Source organism: Trachypithecus francoisi, unplaced genomic scaffold (assembly GCF_009764315.1).
Source record: "Trachypithecus francoisi isolate TF-2019V2 unplaced genomic scaffold, Tfra_2.0 Lachesis_group16, whole genome shotgun sequence".
NCBI classification, from domain to species: domain Eukaryota; kingdom Metazoa; phylum Chordata; class Mammalia; order Primates; family Cercopithecidae; genus Trachypithecus; species Trachypithecus francoisi.
In genome coordinates, this window is record NW_022681461.1 from 80692479 (window position 1) to 80713231 (window position 20753).

At 39.9% G+C, this 20753-nt stretch overlaps 1 protein-coding gene across 6 annotated transcripts in view; it reads right to left on the reverse strand.

The window, feature by feature from the left end:
- FSD1L (fibronectin type III and SPRY domain containing 1 like) overlaps window positions 1–20753 on the reverse strand; it is an 87907-nt gene that overhangs the window by 59530 nt on the left and 7624 nt on the right. For 3 of the 6 annotated variants that reach the window (XM_033237902.1, XM_033237901.1, XM_033237903.1), the window contains exons 2-3: window positions 7960–8053; window positions 3388–3483 (exon numbers count right to left, since the gene is read on the reverse strand). Coding sequence is in view for 3 of the 6 variants with exons in the window: in XM_033237898.1 (XP_033093789.1) it covers window positions 3388–3483 (96 nt within the window). In the remaining 3 variants the exon portion in view is untranslated. The remainder of the gene's footprint in view (window positions 1–3387; window positions 3484–7959; window positions 8054–20753) is intronic. The other 3 variants (XM_033237898.1, XM_033237899.1, XM_033237900.1) reach the window with 1 other exon arrangement.

A 20753-nucleotide genomic window follows, 5' to 3' on the forward strand; every position in this document is an offset into this window, starting at 1 on the left:
AAGCAATTATTTATTGGATCCTAAGATATTTATCAAATATTGAATCATCTAATGACTAGAATTTGTACTCAAATCCTGTATTTTATTAATTAAAATACAGGTAAGTTACTTGCCCAAAGCCACACTAGTAACTATGTTACTAGTAACATGGTCAATAAGGCATTTCGAGTCTCTTGACTTCTCAGAGTTCTCCATTGTGTCCATAAGCAGGATGCTGCTACCTCAACAAAAAATAAATTAAATTATTTGTAAAATCCCTAGATAAGCAATATCCACACTTGCAACAAATATGAGATAGAAGAAATTTTCTTAAGACATTTTTCAACTTGGATGAATTATTCAATTAAAAGAAGTGAACTGGCACTAAGAGAACTAATATATACAATCTATTGTAATATTATATGTCCAAACTTTCGCTTATAATGTTTATAAAAACTAGACACCTCACTGGCACCTCACCAAAGGTGGTGGTAATCATTTTACTAGTCTATTTACAATAGTAAGAACAACTACAGAAGTGGAGTGTGCAGTCCAGAAGGAAAAAGACCTAACTCAAATCCCATACTAGCCACTCAGTAACAGCATGACCTTGTACAAGGCACTTAAACTCCTAGACCTCAGTTTATTCATTCATAAAAAAGAAATAGACTATTTTCCTCTCAATCACCAGATGGCATCTTGTTGCCTTTTGCCTACTACTAAGCCCCCATCTTCATCAACAAGGGTGTAGTTTAATTACCCCACTACTTTTTTTCTAACGTTAAGGTAGAATTCTAAAATTTATCAACCAGAAGAATGGTTCGAGCTAGATCTACATAAGATCTCTCTTTCCAGATATCAAATGTGATGATTCTCTTGTCCACAGATCAGGAGCTCTAGAGTCATTAGCTTTATGCTTATCTAAAGAAAGCTGATTCACCAATTTTCCAATAAAATCATTCAAGACAGCTAAAATAATGAATTTTTTTTTTCTTTTTTCTTTTTTTTTTTTTTTTTTTTTTGAGACAAAGTCTTGCGCTATCAACCCAGGCTGGAGTGTAGTGGCATGATCTCGGCTCACTGCAACCTCCACCTCCTGGTTCAAGCGATTCTCCTGCCTCAGTCTCTCAACTAGCTGAGATTACAGGTGCCTGCCACATCCAGCTAATTCTTGTACTTTTAGTAGAGATGGGGTTTCACAATGTTGGCCAGGCTGATCTTGAACTCCTAACTTCAGGTGATCCACCCAACTCGGCCTCTCATGAATGTTCTTTTTGCTAAAGATTATTTTGGTTATTCTGGGTCTTTTGTATTTCTATATACATTTTAGGATTTTTTCTATTTCTGTGGAAAATGACACTGGTATTTGGATAGAGATTACAATGAATCTGTAGATTACTTTGGGTAGTACAAATATTTTAACAATGTTAATTCTTCTAATCCACAAACATGGGATATTTTTCCATTCATTTATGTCTTCTTAAATTTCTTTCATCACTGTTTTATAGCTTTCAGTATACAGATCTTTCATTTCCTTAGGTAAATTTATTCCTATTTTTTTATGCTACAGTAAATGGGATTGTTTTCTTATTTTCTTTTTGAAATAGTTCGTTTTTCGTGTACAGAATACTGATTTTTGTGCACTGATATTGCATTCTGTAACTTTAGTGAATTTATCAGTTCTAATAGTTTTCTGGTAGAGTCTTAGAGTTTTCTAAAGACTGAAGCAGGAGAATCGCTTGAACCTGGGACGCAGAAGTTGCAGTGAGTCGAGACTGCGGCATTGCAATCCAGCCTGGGTGACAGAACAAGTCTTTGTCTCAAAAAAAAAAAAAAAAAAAAAAAAAGTGGTGAGAGTAAACATCTTTGTCTTGCTCCTGACTTTACAGAAAAAGCTTTTGACTTCTCACCTTTGATAAGATGGTAGCTGTGAGACTGCTATTATACATATAGCCTTTACTGTGTTGTGGTACATTCCTTCTACACCCAAATTTGTTGAGAGTTTTTATCACGAAAGGATGTTGAATTTTGTCAAATTATTTTTTTGCATCTACTGAGAGAATCATACACCTTCTTTTTTTGTCTTTAGTTTTGTTAATATGGTATATCACATTTATTGACTTCTGTTGAACCACCCTTGCATCCCAGGCATGAAACCTACTGGATCACGGTAAATGATCTTTTTAATGTGCTACTGAATTCAGTTTGCTAATATTTTATTAAGGATTTTTGCATCTATGTTGATTAGGAATATTGGTCTGTAGTTCTCTCTTTTGTAGGATCCCTGGTTTGGCTTCATTATTGGGGTAATGTTGAATTTGTAAAATGGATTTGGAAGTACTCCCTCCTCTTTGATTTTTTTGGAAGAGGCTGAGAAGAACTGATAGTAGTTCTTTAAATATTTGGTAGAATTCAGCGATAAAACCATCAGGTTGCAGGCTTTTCTTTGATGGGAGACTTTACTGTGGATTCAATTTCCTTATTCATTATTGACCTATTCAGATTTTCTATTTCTTTCTGATTCAGTCTTGGTAGATTTTACGTTTCCAGCAACCAGATTATCTTGAGTTCTCTCTTCCACAATCAATATGTCACTACTTACAACATAAATTATCTCCCCAAACCTGGAACTATTTTCTTAAGTATTCCTCTCCCTCCTCAATGGGCCCTTTACCTTTTATTTAATTTCATCTGATTCTACAAGTAGACCCCTTACCAATAACGTTTTCTTTTCTTTTTGAGACACAGTCTCGTTCTATCATCCAGGCTGGAGTGCAGTGGCACAATCACTGCTCACTGCAGCCTTGACCTCCTAGGCTCAAACGATCTTCCTACCTCAGCCTCCTGGGTAGCTGGGACTACATGTGTATGCCACCACACCCAGCTAATTTTTTTTAAAATTTTATTTATTTATTTATTTATTTATTTATGGTAGAGATGGGGTCTTGCCATGTTGCCCAGGCTGGTTTCAAACTCCTGGGCTCAACCTATCAACCTGCATCAGCCTCCCAAAGTGCTGGGATTACATGCATGAGCCATCACATGTGGCCAACATTTTTCTTCCATTGTTTATTGCAAAAGAAATGTTTTACTTGCCAGTACTTTTGAAAAAGTACAAATTGCTCTTAATTTATATTAGAAAAAATGTCAAATGGAAAAGGACTAAAGTGAGCACTCTGGTATTCCCTAACAACTACTATTCCAGAGTCTTTTCTCTTACTATTTTGATTTTTCCATGGACAAAACAGGAATTGCAAATGAAAACATTTTTACTTTATCTGCTATTTTAAAACCCTGCTCTCACCTCCATTAGTTTATAACCCAAAGTTCATAGAGTATATTTGTACTTCAGATTTGACTCATTAGTTGTGACGTATTTATATAAAATTTTTCATTAAAAAATCATACCTGAACTCCTTTTAGTGTATGATTTAGTGTATCAATGAAGTTCTGAATTTCATCATTTTTATTTGCCAGAGTTGAAATGATCCTCTGTAGAGCTTCCTAGAATTAAGAAAAACATTAAAATACTATATTTCAATGAAAGAGTTATAAAACTCATTAACAAGCATTCTCTAAACAAACTTTATGTAGGAGTATAACAAATAGGAGCAATGTAAAATTTCTCATTGTTCAAAACTTTCAAAGGCTTATAATTAGAAAAGATGGGGTATATATTTGTACTGTATTAAGCCCTCTTATTCCTAATATACAACTTAATCCCCATGATACTTTTCAGATTGAAACTGACCAGTTTAACTTAATACCAATAGAATTATTTTAGGTCATCGGCCATGGCAATGGAATAGAGCAAAATCTTTAAATGATGTAAAAACAAATGGAAACGGAATACAACATCAGGATCCAAGGAATAAAAGCAAGGAGACATAAATTCATCAACATTTTATTTATTTACAAAAATAAACATATTTTAGAGATATGAAACTAGATAATAAATGTGCATTTAGAATGACAACATTCATTCCAATATTTACAGATGCTGTAAAACTATAATAAATAAAGCAATTTTAGTAGCAAATAGCTGAGACTTTGATAATGCTTCCTATTTAAATAAAATATTTGGTTAATTTTCTCTCTGGTTCGGTGCTATCCAATAAAATTTTCCACTGTGATGGAAATGTCCTATAAATGTGCTGCCCAACATGGCAGCCACCAGCCACACACAGTTAATGAAGTCTTGAAATGTGACTAGAACTGAGGAATTAAATTTAATTTTTCCAACTGTAATTAATTAATTTAAGTTTATATAGACAAATGTAACCAATGCTATCATATTGGACAGCACAAGTCTAGCTGCAGTAACTACTCATTCGTAGCAATAGCAAAAACCAAACAAGGTTATTTATAGTCTCAGAAAAAAATCAAATGCAAGTACTTTAATACTTTGTAATTTTCTCAGAAGCACAGGACTTTTTTCTGTAAGTACCTATGAGCTTAAATATTTTAATAGAGCCTAAAAGACTTTGTGAAATAAAGGTTCTCCTAAAAAATATAATCAGATATCGATAAGGGGTTATACATAAGGAGCCCAGGAAATAGTCTGAAGGGAGGTAACATCTTTTTTTTTAAGTTTTTTTTCTCCAGACAGAGTTTTTTGCTCTTGTCTCCCAGGCTGGAGTGCAATGGCGTGATCTCGGCTCACTGCAACCTCCACCTCCTGGGTTCAAGCAATTCTCCTGCCTCAGCCTCCCGAGTAGCTGTAATTACAGGTGCCTGCCACCATGGCTCAGCCACTTTTTGCATTTTTAGTAGAGACAGGGCTTCACCACGTTGGCCAGGCTGGTCTCAAACTCTTGACCTCAGGAGATCCACCTGCCTCAGCCTCCCAAAGTGCTGGGATTGCAGGTGTAAGCCACTATACCTGGCAACATTTTATACAAATATTCACAAAGCATTGTAGTAGTGAAAAAAAAAATTTTTTTTTTTGAGACTAAGTTTCACTCTTGTTGCCCAGGCTGGAGTGCAATGGCAGGATCTTGGTTCACTGCAACCTCCACCTCTCCGGTTCAAGCGATTCTCCTGCCTCAGCCTCCCAAGCAGCTGGGATTACAGGTGTGCACCACCATGCCCAGCTAATTTTTGTATTTCTAGTAGAGACGGTGTTTCATCATGTTGGCCAGGCTGGTTTTGAACTCCTGACCTCAGGTGATCCACCTGCCTCGGCCTCCCAAAGTGCTGGGATTACAGGCATGAGCCACCGCACTCGGCTGAAAATTTTAATTTAACAGTAACAGTTCTCCTTTGAGTCTCACAATTCCTGGAAATAAGGAGGTTTTTATTATCATCCCTGGGGCTGCCTAAGGGTTCTCTGTTTTATTCACTTACACTATTTCTTCCCACTGTCACTACTGTTGGTATTTTAATATAATAACACAATGAAGTTATACTATGAAAGAGGACCAATGAAGACCGAGAATTAAGTGTTTATCCTGCCAATGCTCTTCCCAAGAACTGGTGCACCAAGACTTGGGGGAGGGGTGGACGCAATTGGAGAAGCAACAGAGGTAATACAGAAATGGAGAAGAGATCAAAGGACTTAAATTTTCCAAGTACTCACCCAAGGTAGGCTCAGTACTTTTTTCTTTCTTTTTGTTTTTGTTTTTGTTTTTGTTTTTTGCTTTTTTTTTTTTTTTGAGACAGTCTCACTGTCAACCAGGCTGGAGTGCAGTGACGCGATCTTGGTTCACTGCAACCTCACATCCCAGGTTCAAGCAATTCTCCTGCCTCCATCTCCTGAGTAGCTAGGATTATAAGCATGTGCCACCACACCCAGCTAAATTTTATATTTTTAGTAGAGACAGGGTTTCTCCATGTTGACCAGGCTGGTCTCGAACTCCTGGCCTCAAGTGATCTGCCTGCCTCAGCTTCCCAAAGTGCTGGGATCACAGGCGCCACTGCATCCAGCCTCAATACATATTTATTATTTTATTTTTTATTATTTTTTTCTTTTTTGAGATGGAGTCTCACTCTGTTACCCAGGCTGGAGTGCAATGGCGCCATCTCAGCTCACTGCCACCTCCGCCCACAGGTTCAAGTGATTCTCCTGTCTCAGCCTCCTGAGTAGCTGGGATTACAGACATGAGCCACCATGCCCAGCTAATTTTTGTATTTTTAGTAGAGACAGGGTTTTGCCATGTTGGCCAGGCTGGTCTAAAACTCCTGACCTCAGGTGATTCACCTGCCTCGGCCTCCCAAAGTGCTGGGATTACAGCCTTAAGCCACCATGCCCAGCTCAATACATATTTAAAAGCAACACAATGGAATAGTAAAAACAGGTCTGTACAATACTCAGACTTTATAGTAGGTTTCAGTTAATAAGACAGGGCTGTTTCAAGGCTAATGAACTGAATCTGCCTCCCCTTCTATCCCTCAAAATGGCAGAGTTACATCCATATTGTGCAGATGAGAAAATGGAGATTCAAAGTATCACTGCTAGTAAGGTAAAAATGATCTATGTCCAAAGCCCATGGTCTTAACTACTTTGGGATACTGCCTCTAAATCCAATCAATTAGCCCATCATATGGTCTACACATACAATACAGTACATATTCTTTAAATATCTTATTTGCCAAGAGTTTTCAATGACAGAGAACTGCTGGAATTTTCATAGTAGAGAATCACAGCTTGATTCACTGGGAGGCACATCTAATGAACTTCAGAGAAAAGTTGATAATATTCTACCAGAACAAGAGTAGAAGAATCTTCTGAAAAGATCACCTTCAATGAAAAAGAGGAGCCAGGCCCAATGAATTCAACTCAGTAACAAAATCTCAATCACCATGATATATGTGAGTTCAATAAAAGCTGAAAAAAGGCCAGGCACAGTGGCTCACGCCTGTAATCCCAACACTTTGGGAAGCTAAGGCAGGCAGATCACTTAAGGTCAGGAGTTCAAAACCAGCCTGGCCAACAGAGTGAAACTCCTCTCTACTAAAATTATAAAAATTAGCCAGGTGTGGTGGTGTGCACCTGTAATCCCAGCTCCTCTGAGTCGAGATCTCACCACTGCACTCCAGCCTGGGCAACAGAGCAAGATTTTGTCTCAAAAAAAAAAAAAAAAAAACTGTCAGGCACAGTGGCTCATGCCTGTAACCCCAACACTTTGGGAGGCTGAGGCGGGTGGATCTCCTGAGGTCAGAAGTTCGAAACCAGCCTGGCCAACAAGGCGAAACCCTGTCTCTACTAAAAATACAAAAATTAGGCAGGCGTGGTGGTAGGCGCCTGTAATCCCAGCTACTCAGGAGGCTGAGTCAAGAAAATTGCTTGAACCCGGGAGGTGGAGGTTGCAGTGAGCCGAGATCACACCACTACATTCCAGCCTGGGTGACAGAGCAAGATTCCGTCTCAAAAAAAACAAAAAAAAACAAAAAACTCAAAAAAACTTTCCACCAAAAAAATTATAAAACACTGGTACCAAAAAAAAAGGCAGACATAGAGCAAAAAATAAAATATCCTTAGCATAGCTTCCCATTTATGAATTTTTTTTTTTTTTTGGTCTCAGTTTAGTAGCAAGCTTTGCATTTCAGAAATTACATAGCAAAAATCTGGAGATAGTTGTAGCTTATGGCCCCAACTAGGTAAGACCTGAGCTCCAAAGATTTTAATGAGAAACCTTTTTTTTTTTTGAGGCTGTGTCACACGGGTGGGAGTGCAGTGACACAGTCGCAGCTCACTGCAGCCTCAACCTCTTGGGCTCAAGCCATATTCACCTGCCTCATTATTTGATTTTTTGTAGAGACGAGGTCTCTCTATGTTGCCTAGGCTGGTCTCGAACTTCTGGGCTCCAGCAATCCTCCCACCTCAGCCTCCCGAAGTTACAGGCATGATCCCTGCTCCCAGCTAAAGCCTACCTTTTTAATGTTCCTATTTTTTACTGAGTACAGTTAAAGACATCTAAATGCTCTAATTTTGAATCAGATCTTCAAGTTAAATCCTCTGCTCCTTTAAGAGCTACCAACCTGCTGCAAGTTAACAGACTGGTCCAGTAGTGACGTTAGAGATCAGAAAACAGGCTTTACCAACTGTAACGTTTTCATTCTCCTTAAAGCAGTACTGTCCAATATAAATATAGTAGGAGCCAATAGCAGCCACATCAAAAAAGTAAAGGAAAAACAGGAGAAATTAATTTTAATATTTTATTTAATAGATTCAAAATACATAATCATTTCAGCATGTAGTCAATATTTAACAATTAATGAGTTTTTCTGTTTTTTGGTACTGAGTCTTCAAAATTCAGTTCGTATTTTACACTTATGCATATCTCAATTCAAAACTGGCCACATTTCAAGTGCTCAAAAACCACATTATGGCTAGAAGCTACCATCCTGGAAAATACAGACTTAAGAGGTCTATGTCATCCAAACAGACCATATATTTCTAAGAGTGGAAACAGGGCAGAGATCTTCTATTAATCTTATTAATTTGCAATTAAAAATAAACGACCTAAAAGCTTTCTGAACTTTTTCTTGGAAGACCAGAATTTCTTTATGTGCTTATGCTATGCCAGATTCTTGAATTATAATAACTATACGTGGATATAAGTTAAAACGTTACAACCAACTTCCTTTACCAGAATTTTGCTAATTTCTCAGTTTTTAATTTACATTAATATTAACTCTAGAAAGTGAAAGACATTTTAAAATTACCAACTCTCAAAAGAAATTGGTGCATAAGTCACACCACTTTGGGATCCAAAACCATAACAGAAGAAACAAACACACTCCTCTCTCCTGTGAAATTTACACTGTTCACTCATGTTTTTGGTTAGAGAAGACTTCTTGGGATCACAAAAAGTACAAATGTCCACGTCAAAGCTGGCAGCTAACAAAAACAAGACTGCACCTGAGGACAACTGACATATGGGTTAGACAAATTCAAAGAATCATCAGAATAATGCCCTCCATTTTCTATGATACTATCCCATACCTCCAAAAAATACCATCCTTAGATTACAATTTTTTTTTTTTTTTTTGAGACGGAGTCTCACTCTGTTACCCAGGCTAGAGTGCAGTGGTGCAATCTCGGCTCACTGTAACCTCAGCCCCCCGGGTTCAAGCAATTCTACTGCCTCAGCCTCTCGAGTAGCTGGGATTACAGGTGCAAGCTACCATGCCTGGCTAATTTTTTGTATTTTTTAGTAGAGATGGGGTTTCACCATGCTGGCCAGGCTGTTCTTGAACTCCTGACCCTGTGATTCACCAGCTTCGGCTTCCCAAGTGCTGGGATTACAGGCATGAGCCTCTGCGCCCAGTGATTACAGTTAATCTTATCTTTACCATTCCCCTCAAATTCATTCAAAATTCTATTACCACAGATGAAAGACCCTTTTCAACTGCATTGGCCTAAGATGTATTAATAGCCATACTTCTGGAAAGAAACTCTACAATCTATGTTAAAGCCTTTAGGGGAATGATATCCTATATGAATTGCCTAAGGCTGTAAAAATACTGTACTTCCCCAGAAAGTGGATGAGAAAGAAAGGCCTTTAAAGACTGATACAGTATTTCTGGGAAACATGGTCTCATTCTTTGAAGAGAGAGCACTCTACAGCTCTTGAATTTAACAAGGAGTTCCAATATAGCATGAGAGTCTGTAACACACACCTAGATAAAGGGTCTACATTCTGAGAAAAGTTGCTTTACCCTAACGCCAAAACTGCAAAGACTAAAGGCCTAGATTATTTTCAGGGGATGTACCCAATCTTTAGATGGGGAGGGCTTCAGAGCCTTTGCTATAATACACCACTGAGATGCTGTCAGAATGGACAAGCCAGCTGTAGAGGACTCTGGAACCCTAGCATTTAAGATCATCTATATTTTCAAAGCTGCCAAATACATTACTAAACATGGTTGCAGAAGCAGCAACCATTCAGATCATAAAGAGAAAGTCACAGCAACCAATGTGACCTTGTTAGCTAATACAGATAAAATGCTGCCTCTCTGTTAAGCTTTTCTAAGCTTAAAGGTAGGAAATATCCGCAAAGTTCCCCAAGGGCAGACTACTGAGACAAAGGCTCCAGAAGCTCTGATCCACTTGCCCTTTAATCTGCAACTGCTGTGGAGAGGATGAGCAAATGAAAAAGATTGTAATCCACAGCTCATATTTAGCATTCTAAAAGAGTAAAGGTTTATCAGTGAGAGGGCCAAGGCTTCAACCTTTCTGACCCTCACAAGAATGGGAACTGGCTGGAACTAAGTGGAAATGACATAAAGATAAAAAGCACTAAGGAACTTGGTGCTCAGTAGAACTGGAAAACAAGTTACAAGGAATTAGAATATTTAAGACAAAACTACCACCAGCACCAAAACATGAAAACTAAAGAATTCAGATTACATGTGCTGAGTTCGGAAACTTGACCCTAGCTTGTATATGTGACATAAAGCTAAAATTTTCTCTACAGTGGTAGGAGTCAAGTAAAAGGTGTACATAAGGATAGTATGTGCCTAATCTAGCAGGCATACAAGGGGCAGCTGGCTGAATAGGTATCAAATCCAGCAATTTTTAAAAAGTGTTTTCTAGATATGGTAGTCAATATGCCACAGCAGAGAAAGAGAGCAGAAAAGATCTAAAAGATATCATAATGCAATGAGTTTTCTACCCCAGTCTATCCCTCCAGGACTTCCAAATTTAATCAAGAGCAAAGACAGAAAGCTAGGCCATCATCACTATCTCCTCTCCTCTAATTTGTGCTCTACATGAAGTCACAAAGTTCTATAGATTTTACCTACTTAATGGTTCTAGTGATAGCAGCAGGAGGCAGACATAGTCCTAGGTAGATGGGGCGGATCCCTGGTGAAACCTGACCTTCAAGCTGAAGACAGCTTGAAGCCTGAAAACTGGGCTGCCAGTTCCTGATGGAATCCACCAACCTGAATGAGAATTTCCTTTATACCTTTCAGTCAAACAAATGGTGCTTTTTCCAGGCCTACCCATGGACCAATCAGCACATACTTCCTCCTGCCCATGGACCAATCAGCATAAACTTCCCCATTTTGAGCCCATAAAAACCCTGGACTCAGCCACATATCTGGACTACCCATTTCAGGACTCCTCACCACTAAGAGCTATTCTGTCACTCAGTAAAACTCTCCACTGCCTTGCTCACCATCCAGTCGTCCATGTCACCTCATTCTTCCTAGACTCTGGACAAGAGGTCAGGAACCACTGACAGGCAGGCGCGGAAAGGGCTGTAACACTTTGCTGGCTCGCTTGGCAAGCTGCAGACAGGAGCAAAAGGGGCTGTAACATGTTACTGGCCAGCTCACCAGGCTGCAGGCAGTGACATGAACTGAAGAAGTGAAGAGTGGCAACACTTCTAAGGGCCTAGACCTCAGGATTCCCTGAGCCAGAGCTGTAACACTATAGCCCTCCTGCCTTCCACCAGCATCAGGCAGCTGCCCCACATGACAGGAGGTGACAACAGGACTAGGCTAGCCTGGGAGCCACAGGCCCAAGTGAGGTGGCAGGAGTGAACAGGCTGAAACATGCCCCACTGCTCCCACTGGCCAAGCTGCGGGTGTCAGGAACAAGAACACTGTAGCACCCCTGCCCCCAACCCCTTGGGGCTCCACAGTTACTGGCATCTGAGTTTTCAGGCACCACTGCATTCACCTCACCCAGACACAGGCACCCACAGAGGAAACCACTTGCAGTATGCTTGGTTCAGCTGCAGCCTCACATGGAGCCGGTGACTATGCCAGTGCCTGGAGCTGCCCGCATGGCCACAGCAGCCAACATGCTAGGCTATCCACAGTGGCCATACCCCAAGCTCACTCGCTCGCTCACATATCCCTCACTGCTCCATGCCTGGATCGCCCTTGGCAGGTGTGGGATCCAGGCCAGTAGTATGAGCTGAGCACAGCCTGCCAGGCCAAGTGAGCAGAACGAGCTCAGCAGGCATGAGTGAAACTCAAGGAGAGACACTGCCAGCCACAGAGGTTTCCAGCTGGTTAAGAAACATCCAAAGTATCCTGTGACATTAGAATTATTACTACTATCTTAGTAAAAGTTACTATCATATCTCAACCTATATCTCAATCTTTGCTGTAGCAAAACTTCTGAATCAGACTCTGATAATAATCTTTCTCCCCAATAATCAGTTCTCTATATACTTCAGCTAGGGTAATGATGGCATCACGTTTCCTGATCAGTATTCTTCAATGGCTTCCCATTGTACCTTGGATAAAACTGAAAATCTTTAACATGACCTATAAGATCTCAAATGATCTGTGCACTGCCTACCTCACCTGCTTTATCTCCTGAGACTTCCTCTCTCTTATTACACTCCAGCTGCATAGCTGGCTATGAATTTATCTCATTTGACTTGCTTCCTCCTAGCAGCCCTCTCATTTATCAGTTCCTCTACCTATAACCCGTCCTAAAACATATACACAATGTACTGACAAAACAAATTCCAAAAATGTACTTATAGAATGAGCCCATGTTACATATATTCATTTCATTTTTTTTTCATCAAAGCCTATGGGTGAAGGAGGGCAAAGACAACTTTCACCTGCCCCACGGGATTCCATCAACCTTAAAGGATGCCTAAGAAGCTCTCAGATTTTTATATCAGATCTCAAGCCTCCCATTACCTTCTAAACACTGATGGATAAAGTAATAGATAAACATAGATGAATAAAGGCAATATAAATTATCTAAAGCTATCTAGAAAATTATATAAGACTCAGGTGGTGATAACTAAAAGTTCTAGGTGATGCAGGTCTGAAGACATGCTTTGACAAATGCCAATTCTGCTAAATCATAGTAAAATATATGACATAAGTCTCCATAGGAAGTCTGCACAGGCAATCTCAGCAATTGTCTTTTGGTGATGTAACACAATTACCAGGCCCTCATAATAACAACAAAAAAATACAATGATGTGACTATGGATTTAGACTAAGGCAACTGCTACACCAACAAGAAAAAGCATTATATACACCCTAGCCAGGCACAACCACAACCACTGTCATTGTCATGGAATGAATCAAAGTAATCTAAGATGTACACGATATGAGCTACTCTCTTCAATGCAGCACAGCTTAAAGTTACGTTTATAATCACTATCACTCAAGTAAAAGGATAATCAATAGACTGAGCAAAAGAGCACTTTGGTACTCTTAAGTGCCAAGTACTATCTTAAGCTCTCTACATATTATTAATTCATTTAATCCTTTCAAGAATCCTATGAAGTAAGATACTATAATTATCCTCATTTTCCAATGAGGAAGCTGACGCATGGAGAAGTTAAGCAGCTTGCCTAGAATATCAAGGCTAATATGTCACACAGTCAGGATTCAAAGACAGTTTGATTCCTGAGTCTATACTCTTAAAGGACTACACTGTACTACCTGATAAAGTAGAGATCAGAGGTTCATGAACAGGTCAGAATGGCTAAAGGCATCCAAAGGACTAAGATTTTACTTCAAGATTAGAAATCTGGAACGGATCAACAATCTGGAAACCTGGAACTGATCAACAGGTTATAACCCCAAATCAGAGGGCATCAGCATCCATGTGATCATAATTAGAGAAATGCTGACATATGGGTTTCCCACCAGCATCTTCTCCGACCAGGAGAAGACTACAGAGTCAAATTCTACAGCATTATTCCAGAAAATCAAGATACAAAAATCTAGAGCCCCTGCAAACACCACAAATAGATCTATAATTTAAGGGGGTCAAACTATTATTATAGCCAATTTAGTTAGAATTTCATTAAGCACCTTCTATGTGCCAGGCTCTGTGCTGCTAACATGGAGTATCTTTTTAATCATCACATCTGTTTAAAAAAAAAAAAAAAGTAGTATTAGTCTTCATACTTTATGGTTGGAAAAAGGAAAGATTCAAGATGTTAAGAAACTTGTTTTAGGTCACACAGTTATCAAATGGCAATCACGATTCAAATCCAGGAGGTTGTCCCCAGAACCTCTGCTTTTCAAATCCAGGAGGTTGTCCCCAGAACCTCTGCTTTTTAAATCCAGGAGGTTGCCTCCAGAGCCTGTACTCTAGGCTGTTTAAACTGTTGGGGACTATACGAGATAATCACAGGGTTCCTGCAACCAGAGGAAAGGAATTGATCAAACCAGCATGTAACATTCCTGGAAAATGCCCAACTGCCACCAGAAATGATGCCACTTGCATCATCCCACACATAGACCTGTCCTTTGAATTAGATGACTTCATGCTAAACCCCTCCATCGACTCCAATGGGGATGGCACCAGGTTCAAGAGGCTGAAGAAGAAACCGAGAGCCACCAAATGAGACATGGTATTTTACTGAGGGATTACATACAAGGGAGAGAGTCCAGTGGTGGCAGGCTGGGCAGGAGAACTGCCTTAAATACAGAAAAGGTCCAGTGACAGTGAGCTGGACAAGATAACTACACAGCCCAGTGAAACTCAGAACACTCATTCAGGTGAGTCTGCCACACAGGGTCATTGTAACAGTATGCTTAAACTATTGCTATTAGGTAGGTTTACCATACAGTGATAAAGTGCTGAATACAGAAAGCTCTATCCAGCTGTTAGCTAGATAACCAGAATCTCGCCAGTTATTTTAACAAAAGTATCATGCTCAGATGTGATGCAAGAAGGTGAAAAAAAGAGAACTGGGAAATTCAGGAATCTAATCATCATAATATACCTAAAAGATGGAAGGCTACACCCTCTGTAACAGTGAAACAGTTGAGAACACTACCTGTACACAGATGTAACTGAGACAGCCTACAGTCAATTCTGATTTAGTCTAGCTTACCAGCTGAGAAAAAATCTAAATGCTAGTAAAAGAACTGGCTGGGGAATGTGCCTTTCTGCCCTGAATCCAGTTTAAGATATCACAGCATAAGAGGAAGTAATCTCCCATCTAGGATTTGAGGGATATAAAGCACACCCGAGGATAATGAAGCCTTAACCACGTTCAGTGGCCTCTGAACTGGCTGTTTTACCCAGTAAAGTCAAGGAGGCTCATAGTTGGCCAAAGAAACCAGAGGTCCTACCATTTAATGAAAGAAGGTGGCATTGGAGTGGAGATGGGAGTATTAGTATAAACTAACAACCCTTCTCAAGGGCAACTTGACAATACATATCAAATACAATTTTTGAAGTACATATACATTGACTCAGTAATTCTATTTCTAATTTATTCTAAGTGAATAATTAAGGGTGTAAGCAGAGACTCAGCTACAAGGATGCTCATCTGTGACATTTATAACATTAAAAGGTTGGGATCAACAAAAATATACAACAAAAGGGTACTGATTAAATAAAATCAAGTAAAACATGCATACAAAAGAATTGTTGAATAATTAAAAGTATTGTAGAATGATTAATATGGAAAAATATCCATAATTATGTGAAATGCAAATTATAGACCAGCATATATAGCATGATACCATAATTTTTAAAAAGTTTTTATATGCATATCAAAAAACTAGATGGTGATATAAATGTTGAAAAGATTATCTCTGGGTGGCAGAATTGAGTGGTTTTTATTTTATTTTCATTTTATTTATATTCCTATTTTCCTACAATAAACTTATATTACTATATTTATAATGCAATAGAAATGCAAACACTGGCTATGTTAATACTTTTTAAATAAATTAGTTCAAAATGCAATTAATAGCAATTAACAAGCATCAATAACTGAAACCAGATTCTATCAGAACCTTGTGGCTGGGAAGAAGTGCCAACAAAGGGTGAAAAACATATTTTTAAAAGTCTGGAGATAAAATCCACCAACTTTAAAATATTTTCCACCATAAGTTAGAGTGGAATATCTATCACCGTGGCAAATATTCAATATGTGTTTACTGCATGAAAAATCCTGATTACATTCAGCCAAGCACTGCAAACAAGCACTATGTTAAATTTCTTTATAAAAAAGGTCTGCTTCACTATCTTTCTAATTTTTAAAAACTGCCAAGTTCAATTGAAAAATGAAGATACCTGTATTACATATAATGGTCGTAAGTATGTCAACATGGTGTTCATTTATTTTTTTTTTTGAGATGGAGTCTTGCTCTGTTGCCCAAGCTGGACTGCAGTGGTGCGATCTCGGCTCACTGCAAGTTCCACTGTCCGGGTTCATGCCATTCTCCTGCCTCGGCCTTCCGAGTAGCTGGGACTACAGGTACCCGCCACCATGCCCAGCTAATTTTTCGTATTTTTAGTAGAGACAGGATTTCACCGTGTTAGTCAGGATGGTCTCGATCTTCTGACCTCATGATCCACCTGCCTCAGCCTTCCAAAGTGCTGGGATTACAGGCATGAGCCACCACACCCAGCCCATTTCTACTTTCTTGCTCACAGTTCTACTTTAGATAGCTAAGACAAGCCGGGCGCGGTGGCTCAAGCCTGTAATCCCAGCACTTTGGGAGGCCGAGACGGGCGGATCACGAGGTCGGGAGATCGAGACCATCCTGGCTAACACGGTGAAACCCCGTCTCTACTAAAAAATACAAAAAACTAGCCGGGCGAGGTGGCGGGCGCCTGTAGTCCCAGCTACTCGGAGGCTGAGGCAGGAGAATGGCGTAAACCCGGGAGGCGGAGCTTGCAGTGAGCTGAGAACCGGCCACTGCACTCCAGCCTGGGCGACAGAGCGAGACTCCGTCTCAAAAAAAAAAAAAAAAAAGATAGCTAAGACATTCCTTCAAAATAGTTGAAAAAAGGGGAGAGATATGTATAGACAGACACACACACACACACACACACACACAATAAAAATAGTGATTTTAGGCTGCGCGAGGTGTCTCATGTCTGTAATCCCAGCACTTTGGGAGAGTCATCTGAGGTCAGGCAGGAGTTCAAGACCCCCCTGGCCAACATGGCAAAACCCCATCTCCACTAAAAATTTTAAAAATTAGCTGGGTATGGTGGTAGGCGCCTATAATCCCAGTTACTAGGGAGGCTGAGACACAAGAATCGCTTGAACCCAGGAAGCAGAGGTTGCAGTGAGCCAAGACTGCGCCACTGCACTCCAGCCTGGGTGACAGAGCAAGACTCTGTCTCAAAAAAAAAAAAAAATAGTGATTTTTATTTGGGGCAACAAGAGACACCAAATTCCAGGTTTTTACCTAAATCATGTTCTTTATCATCTTTCAACTATTTTCACTATACTTCAACTATTTAACTAACTTCTTAAAAAAAAAAAAAAAAAACAACTACTTTAGGTCAGATGTGATGGCTCATGCCTGTAATCCCAGCAGTTTGGGAGGCCAAGGCGGGCCAATCGTTTGAGCACAAGAGTTCAAGACTAGCCTGTACAACACGGCAAAACCCTGTCTCTACAAAAAACACAAAAATTAGCCAGGCATATGGTGGCATGCACCTGTAGTCCCAGCTGCTCTGGACACTGAGCTGGGAGGATAGCTTGAGCGCAGAAGGCAGAGATTGCCGTGGTGAGCCATCAGCCTGAGGAAGACAGCAAGACTCTGAGGAAGGAAGGGAGAGAGGGAGGGAGAGAGAGAGGGAGGGAGGGAGGAGGGAGGGAGGGAGGGAGGAAGGAAGGAAGGAAGGAAGGAAGGAAGGAAGGAAGGAAGGAAACGGAAGGAAGGAGAAAGAGAGGGAAGGAGGGGAAGGAAGGAAGGAGAGAGGAAGGAAGGAAGGAAGGAGAGAGGAAGGAAGGGAGGTAGGGAAGGAGGGGGGAGAGGGGGAGAAAGGAAGGAAGGAAGGGAGGGAGGCAGGGAAGGAGGGGGGAGAAGAGGAGGGAGGGAACCCTGCCTTATAGGGGCTTATCCCTGTTACATTTTAAGTTTTAATTACTTTAATCATACCACCATTGAAATGCAAATAATTCAGGAAGAACAGTGGTAATGAAAAAACTTTGGGTTGTAAAAAAAAAACTTGGCTTGAGTCCAGACTACTATTTGCTAGCTGTGTGACTCTGAACAAGACACTTAGCTTCCCTGGGCTTCATTTTCCCTAACAGTGCAACAAGAATAAGAACTGTTGTGACAGTTCAACACAATACTGGATGCAGAACAACAGTCAAATTTCATTTATCTTTCCTCAGGAAACAATTTTTTTTAACTGAGGAGTAATTTTGGTACATGGAACACTTGGTTGGTTATGGATGTGGTGGGGTTCTTGGAACTGGTAAGGTACAAGAGGAAGGCAAAGAATAGCACATAGCTTGGAGCAGGAAACTGGGATAAGGAAACTTAGTGTAGATAGGCTACTTGTTGCAGGCTGTCATGTTTAAAACTCCTCCTGCTCAGTTCAATCTCCCCAATCTAGTTTTGTCCAGTCAAGCCTCACCTGTCACTCACTACCCCTTTCCAAGTAGGAAGAATATGCAGGAAAAATAGTGGGGAAAAGTAAGCAAGTGACAATATATGCTCTTGGTGAATTCCTTCCTCTGGGCTCTCATCTCCCTTCCTCTCCACCCTTTCTTATTCCTACAGTAAGTACCTTTCTTAGAAAGAGTGATCCCTATGCATGTGAATAATCTGTACAAAAATTTAACTTAAACTATAAAATTTCAAGCTCCAAGATTCTAAAAAGGTACAAATGTCTTATTTGTTTCAATGTTTTCTTTGAACGTGCACATTTTTTCAGGTAAAGAAACCTTTGGGATTTTATCTTAAAACCGTTTAAAGACATAATCAAAAGGTTTGAGTATCAAACAAAAGCCACCTATCCATAACACGTCCTGTTCACAAAAGCATCCCAGAAACTCGATATAAACAAAAACCCTCTGTTTATTTCCAGGAGTTAATACTGTGGTTTTCTGTATCCAACAGTATGCCTTACATACCCGGGGTTATTATGTTTTCTTCCTCTACTCAAACAGAGCATCTGTTGCTAACATTAACACTGAAGTCCAAGTTATTTTCACAGACAAAAAAGCAGCTGGTCAAGCTAATCCATTTGTTGACTAGCCACCATCAAGCTTCTGTAAGACTGTCTAGTTAACCTCTATTGTCAGACTGCATGAGTCAGAACTTCCAATCCGCTTCCTATTAGAATTTAACAACTCTTCTCTGGCACCACGATGTGAATCGTTTCTTACAGATACAGTAGCAGAAAATATGCTTTTAAAGTAAAAATGTCGGGCCGGGCGCAGTGGCTCACGCCTGTAATCCCAGCACTTTGGGAGGCCGAGGCGGGGGGATCAGGAGGTCAGGAGATGGAGACTATCCTGACTAACCCGGTGAAACCCCGTCTCTACTAAAAATACAAAAAATTAGCCGGGCATGGTGGCGGGCGCCTGTAGTCCCAGCTACTCTGGAGGCTGAGGCAGGAGAATCGCGTGAACCCAGGAGGCGCAGCTTGCAGTGAGCCGAGATTGCGCCACTGCACTCCAGCCTGGGCGACAGAGGGAAACTCCGTCTCAAAAAAAAAAAAAAAAAAGGAAAAATGTCTACACTTAATTTTAAAAGAAGAAAGTTACATTGAAGTTAGAATTATTAAATTAATAGCAGTAGCTAACAGTATTTTTGTATGCTAGGCATTGTTAAGTGGCTTTTAAAAATGACCCCAAGACCAGGCACGGTGGCTCAAGCCTGTAATTCCAGTGCTTTGTGAGGCCGAGGCAGGCGGATCACCTGAGTGAGGTCAGGAGTTTGAGACCAGCTGGCCATCATGGTAAAACCCCATCTCTACTAAAAATACAAAAATTAGCCAGGTGTGGTAGGGGACGCCTGTAATTCCAGCTACTCAGGAGGCTGAGGCACGAGTATCTCTTGAACCCAGGAAGCAGAGGTTGCAGTGAGCCGAGATTGCACCATTGCACTCCAGCCTGGCCGACAAGATCAAAACTCTGTCTCAAAAAAACACAAAAAACAAAATCACAATCCTCACAATAATCCTGTGAGAGAAGTACAAATTGTTATCTCTATTTTACAGATGAAGAAATGGAGACAGAGCAAACTACCCCAGCTCATACAGCTTATAAATAGTAGAACCGGAGACCTGGCTCCAGAGCCATCCTCTTAATAAAGTAAAGCCCAAATCCCAATGCCTAACAAACATTCAGGTATATATTCAGGCCTTCCTCACACTTTGCAGTACCTATTTTTCTTATACTTTACTGACTGAGGTACTATCCCTGCTACTATTTTCAATGTACATTCCATAACAGAAAATAGTCTCTAAAAATAATGTCTGGGGTGTACTACTGTCTTATTTAAAGAGAACAATATCTAGCTTATATCATTACTATTTGAGGCTTGTGATTCTGCAGGAATTCATATGAGAAAAGGAAGCTCAGGTTCAGAGCACTGAACTGGTTAACGCACATTAACCCCGGACATTCTTTATACAGCTATAAACCAAGGAGCGTGGTTGTTGTTTTTTTTTTTATTAGGAAGATTCGGTACCATCAATGAAATTCAACATATTTTCTAATATTGAGAAGTTGATTCTCAAAGATATCACAAATAAGATACTTTACTACTAATAAGAAAGAGAAGCTAATTCTTTGCTACTTCTCAGGAAACTGCACGTGGTAACCTGTAGGTACCTAAACACATCATTCGAAATGAGAACAAATAGGTTCAAATCTTAGCCTTAGGGCTAGTAGCATGACCTTCCAGGAGTCACAACCTCCAAGTCTTGGTTCCTCATTAAAGTGAGGAATAATGCATCCCTGACAAAGTATGATGATCCATACTAAAACACTTTTTTTTTTTTTTGTATTTTATGGGACACAGAGTATTTTAGTGCTCATACTTTGTAAACTTTAAAATACTGTGTTTTCAGAACAAACTATTTTATCAGATTTTTACTATGACACTATAAAATACTC